This window comes from Peromyscus eremicus, chromosome 1 (assembly GCF_949786415.1).
Source record: "Peromyscus eremicus chromosome 1, PerEre_H2_v1, whole genome shotgun sequence".
In the NCBI taxonomy this organism is placed as follows: Eukaryota; Metazoa; Chordata; class Mammalia; order Rodentia; family Cricetidae; genus Peromyscus; species Peromyscus eremicus.
The window spans coordinates 45,300,350-45,316,047 of record NC_081416.1 but is presented as its reverse complement, the minus strand read 5'-3'; the positions used below and the strand labels follow the sequence as shown (position 1 = coordinate 45,316,047).

Genomic DNA, 15,698 nt, shown 5'->3' with positions numbered 1-15,698 from the left:
GTATTTCTTTACTATTCCATTTTTAAAATATGGTTGTCTTTAGCTATTAAACTGATTTCATGATCCACTGGTTAAGACCTATAATTTAAAAACACTGCCACTGAGGATTTCAGTTGCATCTGAGATAACAGGCAGATCTGATAGTTTCAGACACCTCTAATATGGCACATGCCTTTTGATTTGATCTTTTTAATGCAGAGGCCTATACAAGGGAACAACTGGCACAGGCTAAAGAATGAGCCAACATGTTTTGTAAAACTTAGTAGTATCCCAGTATCAATTCCTACCGCTACTATATATCAGAAAAAAAAAGGGATAGGATTATGATAGAGATCATGGAAAACCCCAAGATACCAGATGCTAGGGAAGGACGCTCCCCCAAACACTGTGAAAGCAAAGCTACTGGAGAAATCTGAACACTATGGTTCCTGGATGATTCTTCTCAAAAGATTCTGGATTCTGAAAAGGACTACAGAATCAAACATGTAACTGTAAATTATAAAATGTTATGCTAATGCCTCATCTATGTTAATGGTAGTTAATGTTCCTAGTTTTCATTGTTTAGATACATTACCCTAGAACAACCTGTGTCTTTCTACTGCACAGCGAGAGTGATGGGAGGAGGTGATAGGTACCTGATTCATAAAGAACAAGAGCTATTTCTCAGTTTTTATTGATACAGAAACAAGGAGGACAGGCACATTAGCTATGTATGTGCACTAGTAATAAAACACATCCTGCTGGCTGCCAGAAGATACAGAATTGCTATACTAGCTATTACTTTTGCACTTTATCATGGCACACTTGGGGAGTTATGAATCTAATTTTTCTGAACTCATGAAAGAAGTAACTAATGAGGTATTTAACTGTTGGCAGTGACTGAGATGCCAGGAAAGCAACATTCCAGATAAGGAGATGATACCAACCTTCTATTTTTTTTAAAAAGAATTTATTTAATTTTATGTGCATTGGTGTGAGGGTGTGAGATTCCCTGGAACTGAGTTACAGACAGGTGTAAGCTGCCATGTGGGTGCTGGGAATTGAACCCAGGTCCTCTGGAAGGGCAGCCAGTGCTCTTAACGACTGTGCCATCTCTCCAGCCCTGATACCAACCTTCTAACTACCTCTCTTCGCAGGTTTAATCTGCAAACTTGGAGGGGCTCAGCAACAGAGAAAACTTGTACTTTACCTTGAAGAAAGGTCATCTTGGGGATACACAACTACAACAATTAAAGATGTGTCATCTTTTGATTCAATTTATGTTTAGCAGAGAAAGCATTCTGGGAGATTCCACCAATACAATCTGAAATCAGATGGTAACATGAGCAGGATTTGGGCAGCAACAACTGCAGCCACAGTCTGGCATGCTGTTCATTCCAGCTCTTACAGCAAAGCAAGAGGCTTACCAAGCCTGCAGGTTAAACACCCAGTGACCAAACAGACGCTTGGATTTCAACATACTTTATAACAAGTTGGTAACATGACAATCTAGACTGAACACTGTGTGTTATTCAATAACCGATTAAGACATTCTGTTTAATAGTTCACAATTGGATATTCATTCTGTTTCACTTTAAATAGTCCATTGATAGCAAAGATCATGGACAAAATCCAAAGGGAAAAAAACCTGTAACCTTATTTTTTTACCATGATGGAGTTGAGAATTTTTGTAGTGATGAGCCTGCATTTTTAAGTAAGTGTTTCTCACCTGAATAACTACAAAGTAGGCAAACCTGAAATTCTTAATCCAAAGCAATAGGAATGGTTACTGGTTAGATTTTAGGGTTTGCACTCATGAGAGAAGCTGTTTATTCTAGAATATATCTTATTAGAGCTTAGATGTTGGAAAGAGTTTTTGTTTTTTGTATTTTTAAATTCCTGTTACCAGTAAACAGAAGGTAAGCATTATTAAGGCTTTAATTTTTTCCTTTGAAAACAACCGTCTATTAACAACACAAAGTGGGTAAATCCATGGAGTTCCCCTGAGGAAGTATTTCCAAGGCTTTAAAGATCTGGAGGGACTTTACCTTTTTGGGTATGATACTCAGTTTTTAAAGCCTCTAAGTCTGTGATCCAAGGGATATTATGTCCAATCTCAAAAAAGACCGTTTTTCACAGTTACACTATGCATTTTAGTATAAACCAAATCATTTTTTTTTAAATAAGGAAAATACCAAAATATTTATTTGTAAAAAGAACTTCATGATTCTGAAAAAATTACCAAAGTTTTCATGTCATTACTGAGGCAGTGCTTAATCTGATCATTTTCCACTCCTCGGGGAGACAAAGTAAGTATGAGAGAAGTTTACAGTGTTAACTGGGAAACTATATTTTGTTTGACATGAAGACTGTGAGCAATCTCTCTACACTACTGAGACTATCCTGGAGTAAATACTTATTTTTTATAAAATATTAGGAATCATAACCATATGCATGATTCAGATTAGGAAACTGAATGGACCTTCTAGTATTTTAATCACATAGCTGTTTACCCAGTTGGCTCTGTTTCATTTGTTTGAAAGCATCTAAAAGCAGAGGGTCCTTGAAATGACTCCTGTTCTCCACAGGGTTGGAGGGTACAGCACTGAACTGTAAGAATGAACTGCAGTGCCTCCAGGCAGTGGCCTCCCTCTTCAGAGGCTCGGAGATGGTTCTCTTGCTTCTTCCAGCTTTGTAAGGATCCACTGTTGGGGAGAAATAAAGAACATTTACTAATCTTAATGGACCTGTGATGAAAAAAAATATAAGGAATGGAAATCTAAGAGCTAACACTAAGTTTGGGCATAAACTGATAGCCAATAGCTAACCTACATACTATAGAAAAGAATACTGACATAGCCCAGAGTTCAGAGGAACAGTATTTCTCTAAGGTCCTTGGAATCAGAAGTTCATCTTGGGAATTAAAGGAACCTCTTGAGAATAAGCAAAGTACAATAAATTATTCTGCCAGAAAAAGGATAATTTGGCAATTAGACAACTGGCATTGTCTGAAAAATCAGTTTTGCAAAACTCTTTCCACCTTGCACCAGTTTTGCATATAGGAATTAAGTTTGAGTAGGAACAATTACAATTTTGTAGTTGGTAATAGCATAGAAACATCTTTTTGCAGTTTTGATCCTCTCATGATAAAAAATTTTATGTTGAAAGGACCAGAAATTATTAAAATGAAATTAATACAAACCTTTCTATCAACAATGTCCATGATTGTGGGATCTGCATGATGAGTGAAAGGTTGTGATATAGTTGTGTCTCATTTCTAAAAGATTTAGAAGGTAACTAAATAAGATCCTTTGGTGACTATCTCCTCACAAACACACCAAGTTGAACAGCTACTCATGTATCAAACTGCCTTCATAAGAGCTAAGGAAATTAGGTGAGACCACAATGCCTGCTTATTAAGTACGGAGAACAAAAAAAGACATCTAAGAAGGAAGGTAAGAGTTGCCCATACCACACCGTAACCGAACTTCAAGCAATTCAGCATGGAAAAATGTGCCCCCCAAACCCCAGGGCCATGACAGTTGATTAAGTACAGGTCTTAGACTTGAAACTCAGCCATGCCATGCCACAGTGAAACCCCAACAACTCCTGGTCACTGAACCAATGGACTATGCTAGGTGGCTGATTACAATCACCTGCTGGGGACCAGGGCAAGCAAGGCCATGCCAGAGATAAACTCAAGTTCCACATGGGCTGCATTAAGACCTCACCTATGAATAATTATGTGGAATATAAATGGATTAAATATTCCAAATAAAAAAGTGTGGTTGACTAGATTAAGAACCCAAACAACCCCAAAACCAAATCTAATACGTGATTTATAGGAAATGCATTCATTTCTAAGGACATATATGAATTAAAAGGGAAGGGACTGAGTAAGATATTCCATGCAAATAGAATACAGAACAAACCAGGAGTAGCCATACTTAAAAATCAACTTTAGACCAAATGTTGCAAAAAGAGACTAGAATTTGATCCAAAGTAATATGGACACAGAGATAAACCATTCACTGTGCTTTAAGGAATTAGAAAAACAACAAACCAAACTCCGAATTAGAGGGAAAGAGTAAGAACCAAAACAAATGACAGAGAGACAAATAAATCAATGAAGTCATAAAGTAATAGACAAAGCTCTTGGCTGGAATAAAAAGAAGACTCAGAACCAGAAATGATATTACAAAATGACACCACAGAAATAAAGATCATCAGAGATTATTATGAATAGCTATGTGCCAAAATATTGGCAATAAATTCTAGATGCATGCACCTTACCAAGACTGAAACACACACAAACATAGCCCAGTAAAAAAAAAAAAAAAAAAAAAAAAAAGATTGAAGCAATAATAAAATCTACCCTCAAAGAAAAGCCCAGTTAGCATATTCTATTCTGTCTCCTTGTTCCAGGTCACAAATATATTAACACTTCAGTGTTTTATTCCTGTTTCTTGGTAGTTCATCCACCCTTCTATGATTAGTATGTCAATGTTGTCTTTAATCACAATACCTTTATAGAAATTGCATAGCATGTGCTAAATTGTATAGCATATGTTTACTGGTCCAAGTTACATAGGAGGAGAGCAGTTAGTATCTAGATGTGACAAGTGAACTGGTAGATAACCACATTTGATGGAGAATGTAGTAAGAAGGCAGGAGGCACAGGGATTAAGTGAAAGGTCCAGTGCTCTTAAAATGAATTACCCCAAACAGTACAATGCTGCATCAAGAACAGTGTCTTAGCTATGATTAATGTGACAATAGGCTTCATTTTTTTGTAATTGTCATGATCCTTCAACTATGTACAGTACTTTTCAGTTTAGACCACTCTCATTTCAAAGAAACTCCTGCAAGTTCTACTAAGGAGCAAGAGGGGAAATCGTGAAACCTACCTTTTCTGACTACAGGTTTGGTCTCTTTGTTTTGTTACACCACTGTAACTGTGTAGTAAAGAAGTTAGCAACACAGTTACACTTTCTCTGCTGGAGTGGACAGATTAACACTAGAACAGAACAATTTTTGGTGTTTGCTGACTTTCAAAAACTGAAGAATAACAGCATTTAACAGGAGAACATGCTGAAACCTGTAATTTCAGCTCTTAAGAGGCAGAGGCAGAGGCAGAGGCAGGAAAAAGGTGGGTTCGAGGATATCCTGGACTATATAGTGAGATCTTGTCTCAAAAAATAAAAAAGAGCAATTTGATTTGAAAAGCCAGAGTGTTGAAAACTATTAAAAACAAAAGCCCTACACAAAATTTATTTCCTGCAAAATATGGCTTCAAAGTGAGATGCTTCTATGAGGCTTAAATAAAAAGATTAATTATATTTACCCTAGCATCCTCTGGAGTCTTGAAGTTAATTATTTTTCCAAATTCTTTGGCATGGAATACAGATTTCACCCGTTCCTATAGACAGAATTCGTAAGTTCATTAAAAAGAAAACACAGTTGTAGAAAGACAATAAAGAAATGCCTTTTCTCCCTTATAGATACTACAATTACATCATCTCAGAAAAGCTATCCTGAGACAAAGCAGCATTCATAAAAGATCAAAGAGACAACTTCAATATAAATATAAAAAACAGTCTATTCTACATACCTTTGCTTCAATGCGCAATCTTCTCCCATGGACAATGAATGGCTCTTTGGTAAATTCATCAAAACTATACTGCCATTCACATGTAAGCTGTCCAAATGTTCCCTTTGTCACAAACAACACACCACTAGGGGAGGGAAGAAAGAATTCACTTTGAGAACTGAGGAACTTAGGTCAATGGAAGATTTTATTTTTTGCAAGCACACATGGGAAATTCATAAACTTAGTCATATTAAAATCTTATTTTTCAAAAAATTCAATGTGGATGGGTGTGGGCCTGAGTGTATGTATGTGCACATGTGTGCAGGTACCCAGAGAGGCCTGAAGAGGCCATTGGATCCTCTGGAACTGGAGTTACAGGTGACTGTGCACCACTTCATATAGATGCTGGGAACTAAACCTTGATTTTTCTGCAAGGGCATCAAGTATTCTTAACAGCTGAGCCATTTCTATAGCCCCACAAATAACCGTAATGAATTTAGGGTATGATTTAATGGTAAACTGTCTCCTTAAAAAGTGTGTGGCCCTGGGTTTGATTTCCAGTACCACAAACAAAACAATCAAATAAATTTAAAACAATGGAAATTATAAAAGTATCTGTTTTCAAACCATAATGGACTAAAATTAGAAACTAGTTAATAGAAAGATGAAAAATAACAATACTCTCCAATGATTAGAAATAAAGGCATTTCTAAAACAAATCATGAGTTAAAGAATCTCAAATAGTAAAAATAATTGGCATAGAGTGAGAATGTAAATAAAAGACTTGTAGGATATAGCTGAATCAACGGGAAATGTATAGCATGACCTATACTAGAAAAGCTGAGCTGAAGTCATATAAATAAGGCTCTTTCTAAGGAGTGGTAAGCATTTACAGAACCAACTACCAGAAAATAGTCAAGAACGATGTAACAGGTTAGAATAATATACACTTTGCACCCTCCGCCAGAAAGAGGCTTTTCTAATCACACTGAAAAGAATCAAATACTGAAAATCCTTGAGGTGCTGTGGGATGGTCTGTATGTCAAGTGTGTTGCTGATTGGTCAGTAAATAAATCACTGATTGGCCATTGGCTAGGCAGGAAGTATAGGCGGGACAAGGAAAAGAATTCTGGGAAGTGGAAGGCTGAGTGGGGGAGACTGCCTGGAGCCGCCGCCAGGACAAGGAAGATGTAAGGTACCAGTAAGCCATGAGCCATGTGGCAAAGTAAAGATTAATAGAAATGGGCTAAATATAAGAGTAAGAGCTAGACAATGACAGGCCTGAGCTAATGGCCAAGCAGTTTAAATAATGTAAGAGTTTGTGTGTTTATTTTATAAGTGGACTCTGGGACTGGCGGGACTTGGTGGCGGGAGCTGGAGAAAAATTCTCCAGCAACATTGAGGTTTTCCAGGAAAATCAAGTTCTGTCATTGTCAAAAATCAGAAATTTTAAAAATACAACATCTTAGGCTTCATGGGGGAAGAAATGAGAAAAATGCATTTCATCTATGATTCTACTTAATCTTTCCTTCAAAGGACATTCTCCCACAGTTGCTCTTTGTAGTTGAGACACCAATTTTAAGTCGATAGCACACACTTTCAGAGAGTGATTTAAGAAATAGCCCATGCTTGAGACATAAGCTAGTCAGACTCTTGCTTCAGTCTTCCTCTCCATCATGTACACCAGTCTGAGACTGTTGGAAATGCTGAAAAAGACCCAGTGGTTCTCCAGTCTACAGATTTTTCTGAAGATGTCATGGCTGGGAGTATCTTCACACAACGTTCTAGTCACACTGGTATACCCAGTTAATGACAGTAAATCTATGTATTCTTTTGAAGAAATGCCATTAAGAGGACTGCTGATTTCTCCAACAACTGGAGTGGTATTGGGAGGGCAAAGTCTACCTGAGAGGTCAGCTCTACACAATTTTTGTAGCCAGTCAAATAGTTGAAATAAATACCGAACTAACTTCTACTTCTGTTTGTTTATGATTGTGTTTATCTACAAGCATACACAAAGCTGAACTTAAACATATGATCAGACTTTATAGCAATCAGTGTAGCTACTTGGAAACTATGAACATGAGAACCTGTCACCCTTATCAATTATATTAGAAAAGGAAAAGAAGTTACCGTCTTGTTATCATGAACATGTCTGTTTTATTGATCATGACATGGGTAAAATACTTGTATTTTGCAAATCTTCCATTTTCCATGACCTATAAAAAAGAATAATAAAACTGACATATTTCATTTTATTTTATGATTCTCAAAAATATGTCTTAGTGGAAGCAAATCATTAACATACTTAACACAGGAAATACACCAAAATTGAATCAAATACGCATACAATTGTTATTTCCTTTGTAGATGTGTTTACCCCACTGCTTTACTTGATGTTATACAAATACAGAAACAGCAGTTTTTAAGTATTAGGCTTTTAGAAGATGTTAGCTTACAGGTTCAAACTCAATCTAATAGGTATTAAGCCATCACAGACATTTTATCCTTGAATCCTATAATATTTGTACAAAATTAAGAGGGAAGAGACAGGTGCCTATCTGTTTTTTTTCTTTTCTTTCTTTCTTTTTTTTTTTTTTTGGTTTTTCGAGACACAGTTTCTCCGTGTAGCTTTACGCCTTTCCTGGAACTCACTTGGTAGCCCAGGCTGGCCTCGAACTCACAGAGATCCGCCTGGCTCTGCCTCCCGAGTGCTGGGATTAAAAGCGTGTGCCACCACCGCCTGGCTAGCCTATCTGTTTTTAAAAATGGTTTTCTTTGCCAGTCTCAGATCTGGTTAAAAAAAAAAAAATGAAACAAAGTTTCTGGACAAACCCGAAGCCTACTAACAATGTGTAAGGTCACTTTCAGGACTGCTACAACACTATAATGTTTGTTAACAATCCTTTGCTCTAGAAAATACAAATGTAACCATACATATAGTTATTATTTGTTTTAACACCATTTTTTTTAGGATGCAAGTACCTTGGATATTTAAAATAAAAGCACACTGTGTTTTAAAGGCAAGTGATGTAAAATTTGTGATTAAGAATACTTTTAGATGTTTATTAAGAATTTAGGCACTGGGTGTGGTGTCTCACGCCTTTAATCCCAGCACATGGGTGGCAGAGGCAGGTGGATCTCTGTGAGTTTGAGACTAGCCTGGTGGTTTACAAAGCCAGATTCAGGACAGCCAGAGCTGTCACACAGAGGAACCCAGTCTCAAAACACCCCTCCCCCTTCCCCTTCCCCCCCAAAAGGAACTTAGGCTGGTAGGAGCCATGAAGAAATCCCAAGAGATCCTAAATAGTCTAGAAAATTGTGTCCCATGAAGCTACATTTAAAAAAAAAATCATCTAGTTTAGAAAAAAATGTTCTAAACATCTTGGTATAAAAGGTAAGGGGAGAGTCTTCACCTTTATTCCTTTATTGGCAAAGGAAGGAAACAAAACATCAGGCAGCAGGGTGAGGCAAACAGATTACTTCCATGGAAGGCACTGACATGCACATTTTTTAACTTTGCGATTGTAAAATATTATGGAAAACATCTTTATTCTCTATTGCAATATGTAGAACAGTTAAACACCAAGTGAAAAAGGGACACAGCCACAGACTGAGAAAAACTTATTCAGGATTATTAGATAATTTATAAACTATATGTAAATAAGTTTGAAGACTTAGGTGAAACAGATAAACAAATGTAAGCTAAGAGAAAGCAGCATCAAATTTTACAGAGGAGGGGCAGAAGGTATTTTCAGATAGCAGCATATCTGAAAAACTTGGTAACTCATTTCAAAATGGAAGGGAAAAATCATTTTCACAGTGATAAAGAAAAGATAATCTATTCTTGTTTTATAATATGCAAAACCTGTAAGATAAAGGTACAAAACTCTGAGATAAAGTTTTACTTTGTAATGCAGGCTAACTTCAAACTCCCAATTCTCCTGCCTCAGTGTGCAAATGCAGGTGTGCACCACCAAGATCAGCAGTTATTTTATTGATGAAAATTTTTGAAAATGAAAATCCCTGCATTATTCTTGGATGTTATCACTCATTTTTGTGGAGTCCATGCACCTATTTTCCTCCTAGTACTTATTCCTTCCCTCTCCTCTTTCTCTGGGCTTGGAGAGAACTGATGACAGCAGAAATGGCTCATCTTTTTAACTGTACACACTTTAATTTGTTTTTATTTGAAATAAATAAGCTTATGAAAGTGCTCTCTGTTTTAATTGGCTAAATTCTGAAACCAAGAATACAAATACCAGTTCCCTTACACCACTACTATAAAAGTCGACAGTCTATACGGCCCATTAATAAATTATAACCTTCAAACCACATAAAAGCCAATGTTCAACTCCCAGGATCTAGCTTCTATGCCAGTATCAAAACAGGATACTGCAATTGAACCTTCCATTGTTTTTCACTTAAGATCAAACAATTCTAAGCTGTGCCTGGTCAAATTAAACCAATTTCCATAGTCACAACAGCATCTGGTATAAGCAAGCTACAAATCTTTTACAAATGTAATTGGTGCAATGTTCTCTATAATTCATCTTTATATGCAACATTGGAAAAACAAATGGACATTCTGGTCACAGCATGTTTTGAAACATATCCAACTGTGTTCCTGTTATTACAGTTGATATATTTGAATAAACAAAGTCACCGTGCAGCATAGCTCTGCAGGTGTCTCCATTATCAGCATATGAAACTGAGTAAGAACATTATAGGCAGAGTCTAAAACTTGGAAACTAAAGTTGCAGAAGCACAGGAGAGAATTTGATAGGTTACCAGCCATGTTACAGTGTAGAAATGTACTTTTGGTCCCAATTTCCTGGCTCATTATTTGACTTTGTAAATACATTTTATATGAAAATTTATGGTTTTCTAAACATCATCAAAAATGCCACAGACTTTGACACAAATGTTATTGTTCATCTAACACAATCTTTATACATGAAAAAACTGAGGATTGGGTGTTTCACCCTCCACAGTTGTGTAGTAAGGTTGCAGTTGACTAGCTTGGGATTAATTGCAAACATGGCTCAGAACATAGCTTTCTGCATCTTTCATGCACACTTTTCACTGTACCATGGCCCCTCTTACATGTCAGTCACACTTTCCTATGCTACCTTAAAAATGTCTTTGACAAACCTGGAGGATGCCAGTTACTGAGGCAGGCTGTTAAGTAGCTGAATATTTTAAACCAACAGGTCAAAATCCTACATCCTTGTATTCTAAACAGATGCTAGTTTTGAAAGTTTCCACTACAGTAACTTCAGATACCATGTAAAATAAAAGAATGAGTACAATAAAGGTTAGGCATCAACATATGGAAGCTTTAGATACCAAGTATTTAGCTGAGGTATCAAGGACTTAACAACCAGTACTTTTAGGACATTCATTAATAGTCTATATGAATTACTTGTAAAACAGCATTCACTATGCATGTCAGAATCTGCAGGCAGCATTTCACATGGTTATTGTTAAAAAGTTCCTGTCTGAATTTGGAAAAAGACAAGATCCTATGGTACTTGTCTAAATTACTAAATGTAATTGAATAATTCTACTAAACCAAATTAGAATATGATCAAAATACATGACTCTCCTAGAACAGTCATATGAGTCATATGAAGTTTGTGTTTTGTTTTTTAAATACAGTAACATGTGAGTTAGGAATGGTGGCACATGCCTTTAATACCAACACCTGGGAGCATGGGAAGCATAGGCAAGCAGATTTCTGAGTTTGAGACCAGCCTAGTCTACATAGTGAGTTCCAGGACAGCAAGAACTACACAGAGCAACCCTGTCTCAAAAAAACTAAATAACTAACTAATAAAGACAGCAACATGTAGAATTAAAATGAACCAGGTGGAACACATCTGTGATACCAGGACTTAACATGATGACATAGGCCAGCCTGAGTTTCCTCACAAGGTCCAGGTCAGCCTCTACTACATAGCAAGACTGTCCCAGGAAAGAGAGGAGAGTGAGGGAGAGGAAGGAACAGGGAGAGATAGTTAACTGGATGTTGTGCTTAAAATAATCTTACCTTTACAGAAAGTTGGAGTAAATATTACAATTAAGAATTGTAAGCATTTCAGGGATTTAAAAAAGTTTTACTAAGTCACTTTAACTGAAACTTCAATCAATGACTAAAAAAAGAAGGTATCGATCAAGGTTTGTAAGGAACCATGATAAGAACAAGGACCTCAAAGTTCAGTGCTTTCTTACACAATGAACAGAAAGGCAAGGCAGTTAAAATGTCCAATCTTAATGCTTTGTCATTAGGTTTGAAGGGGAAGTTTTTAATCCCTTATACCTTTGTCTCCTCATATGTTATGAGCTATCCTGATTGTCAGCCAAAGCATAAGTACAGGTATGGTAACAGCTTAGGTATGAAAGCTGAGTATAACCCTTTATACAAAATCAAGTGAAGTTAAATCTCAGGAGGTGTGAACTGTTACCAACTAGTACAGCCAAAAAACAGCCTGGAGAAAGCAAAGAATTATGCTCATGAAACAGCTAAATGCACTGCTCCCAGCTGAGTACCATCAGCCCACCTAACACATTCTAGAGACAGTGTGTGTGCACAAAAAAATAATGAAGTGTGGAGTGACTAAAGTATTTCAAGTAGGACATCTACTCATCAGTATTTATTTATTCCTCCTAAATATACTTGAAATAACAATAGCATTTCATTTGCAATACTGTATAATTAGAAACAGTCCAAATGGGTTTATTGTTTCTATTTTAAACAATTAGTATGTAGAAATTATCATGGTATTATAACTATTCTACTAACCTTGAAAGGAAAGAAAAAGGATGAGATTTAATGATGCTTTTATCCTGGCAAAGAGGAGACAAATGAGGAATACATAGTTTATTAATGGTGGCCAAGAGCTAGCATAAATTGGTATTCATCTGGAATAATAAAAATACAATAGAGTTCTTATTAGGCATACTAATAATAATCACATCCACTATCTTACTTGTTTTAATCCTAACAACAATACCAAGACAAGTGACACTACAAATTATATCCATTTTTTGAGCAGAGGTGAGACAGGCATCAAAAGATTAAAGTAAAAGGAAAGGTTAAAACTAAAGGTTTATTTGGCTCCAGAATCCAAGCCCTGGCCTATGAAGTCTTGCTATATCTCAAGTAATAGTTTTTAATATCAAAATCAGTGAACACAGCACTACAGTTGTCCCTCTGTATTTGTGGTTTCGGCACCCAATCATCCTTGTGATCCTAAGTACTTTTTAAAAACTGTAACTATATCTGTAACACACATTCTTTAGCAGTATTCCTGAGGAACATGGTAACTATTTACATTGCACTTATATGGAATTTAAAATTATAATATATAAAATATACAGAATATACTTATGTTCTGTGCAAATACTGTCACTGCATATGGACCCAGAGGTTTAGGTATGCCTGGAGGTCCTAGAATCAATCTCCTGTGCTTACATGTACTTTAACAGACTATTACAGCAGACACTGTGGAATCTCATTTTGGCAATTCACTGAGATATAGTTTAGATATCCTACAAATTCAAAGAGGTCTTTAGCTTCAAAGTTCATAAAGTATCTGGGATCATTGTCTGTTGAGATGAGTACTTTGTGTCTCAGTTTCTTTACTTCTGTAGAGCCTTGCATTTTAGTGCGCAGGGGAAGAGCATGAAGACCATTATGTTAGAGAGCTGGCCTTTACCACAGCATGTACTTAATCCTTATTACTTGAATAATTAAGCTTATGAGGGATGAGCAAAACTTTGACTACTGTCTTAAGCACTATAACCCCAATTTCTTCCAAAAAAACAAAAATAAAACTAAGATACAAACAACAGGGTTCAACAAAGACAAATGAATACACAGTAGTAAAACTGTGGTTTGTTCAACATAAACCATGGCCTCAAATCAGGCTGAGAAAAATCCAATTATACACACATAACATCTTTTTTTTTTGTTTGGGAAATTTTAAAATTCAGAGTAGCTTAGCAACTTATTCCAGAAAAGTTAATTTCACAAGAAATATCCAACCTTCCATCTTTGTGCTCCAACTACACTAGATTTCTAATAACAGTAACTGCCTCAGACATATCTAAGTGTATATTTCTCCACAGTACTTCCCAAAGGGTCCTGTAGGGAGAAGATTGTTATATAATCCATTAGAATTATCATAAGTGACTAAGATATCAGTACCATTTGACTGTTAAAGACTGAACTGAGAAACAAAAAATGGTATTTTTCACATATGAAAAATTTTTAGACAAATAAAAGAGGCCCATATAAAAATTACTTCATTTAGCAAACAAAAATCTCTTTCCTAATACTAGTGCTTTGATAAGTGGTGTGGTAGCTTCCCCCATGTGAGAACCTGTCTGTTCACAGAAAATAGGGGATAAAAGGCAGAGTTCTAGCAAGTAAACAGTGGCATCAGGAACTGTAAGCCTGGACTCAGGATTTAGCATTTAGCTTAATTAGGCCTGAAGGTTTTCTAAACTAGTACTTACTAGAGTATCTGTATATATAAAACCTATCTATCTCCTTGGTAAGAAAGAGGGTAAAATTCAAATGGAGTCTATCTAGGCATAACATTCAAGGGTTTAAAAATGTTATTATATACTGAACTTCTATTATAATACTATTTACCTGTTATTATATTTACAAGTATAACAATTGTAGTGGTAACAAGTTTTAAAAAATACTTAGAAGTAAAATAGTCTTATTTTCTGAATTTAAAAAGGGAATTTAAATGAATAAATTTTCAATTAAAATGAACAAAAAAGTGGAACAATCCATAAGGAGAGCCACCACTTCAGAAGAAGACACAATTAACTTCAAGGTCTTGTTCAGAAAATACTTTTCACCATCACTTGGCGTGACAAGTGTCTGCTAGAGTAGTAATCAGAATTGCATCCAAGCTAGACAGTGCCCTTCCTACAAGCTGTGCTTTCTCTAAGGCACTACAAATTCCAATTTGCTTATATATATAAAAAAAGTGGATATTTCAGTTTTCTCCTTCCATTAGAAATGTCTTTCTGGAGGGGAGTGTTATGTTACAAGATGAAGAGTGGAATTAAATAAGCCATGTCTCCTACTTCTTGTCCACTTACTCAAAACTTTAGATGAAGCCAGAAGAGGAGTGTCCAGTACTATTCTGTGGTCTGACTGCTATTTTTAAGCCCTTTCTTCAAGATAAACTGCACTTCTCTTCCTGAAGTAAAAGGAAAGACCACGACGCTGAAGGCAGTTATCCTCCATGGCTATTAAGGCAGTGTTTGAAGCTAATTAAACACCTGTAATTTCTGAAAGAAAAGACATACAACAAGCAAAAGCAGTCTCCCTCCCACAAATTGCACAACAGCAAATATCATAACTCTGTAATGAATTCAAAGACAATATGGATCAAATAAAAAACACTTGAAATGGTAAAGAAAGGACCATCGTCCTGTGACAACTCAGCTCTCAATGTTTGCATATCACGGAAGTATGAATGTTATGGTGGAGCCCATGGACTCTCACACACACAGTCCAGGAGATTTTATTTTTAAGAGAAAAAAATTTTTTAGAACAAGAAATGTCAAAAGGTGAAAATATACTCAGTGAAAAAGGAAAACAGAAATGTCATCTGGTCATTTGTGTCCCTAAGACTTATGTCTAGGCATCTCATATGTGGGAATTACTCTGAGTAGAAGTTTTTGTTTAATATTTAGAAGTTAATAACCCTGCTTATAAAAATTTATAATACAAACATTAACTAGGAATTCATGTATCTGAATCAATGTTAAAAGGAAATAACCCATAAATGGTAAGAATACAAACAATAATCTTTTTCTGTCAATTCTTACTTTAAAAGTTGTGTGTGAGAGATGTGTTCACATACTGTTTGGGGAGGGCCATGGGCCATGGTGTGTATGGAGATCAGAAAACACCTTCCAAGTATTGCTCTCATGTCCTTCTGCCTTCTTCAGCACAGATCTTTACTCGACCGTGTGAGCCAAGCTAGGCCTGCACTGCTGTCTCTAGCATTTCTGAGGGTTCTGGGGACCTGTCCTCAGGGTGCCAGGCTCATGCGGCCAGCGTCTTTACCCACCGAGTTATCTTCCCACTTTCCAC

At 36.2% G+C, this 15,698-nt stretch overlaps 1 protein-coding gene across 4 annotated transcripts in view; it reads right to left on the bottom strand.

The window, feature by feature from the left end:
• Positions 1-2,443: 2,443 nt before the first annotated feature.
• The window catches only part of Vps13a (vacuolar protein sorting 13 homolog A), a 221,449-nt gene continuing 208,194 nt past the window's right edge, over positions 2,444-15,698 (bottom strand). For 2 of the 4 annotated variants that reach the window (XM_059259973.1, XM_059259964.1), the window contains exons 69-72: positions 7,703-7,788; positions 5,591-5,714; positions 5,324-5,398; positions 2,444-2,684 (exon numbers count right to left, since the gene is read on the bottom strand). In XM_059259973.1, coding sequence (XP_059115956.1) covers positions 2,634-2,684; positions 5,324-5,398; positions 5,591-5,714; positions 7,703-7,788 — 336 coding nt within the window. In that variant the 3' untranslated portion in view covers positions 2,444-2,633. Of the gene's footprint in view, positions 2,685-5,323; positions 5,399-5,590; positions 5,715-7,702; positions 7,789-12,374; positions 12,494-14,695; positions 14,797-15,698 lie in introns of those variants that run through there. The other 2 variants (XM_059259982.1, XR_009378680.1) reach the window with 2 other exon arrangements.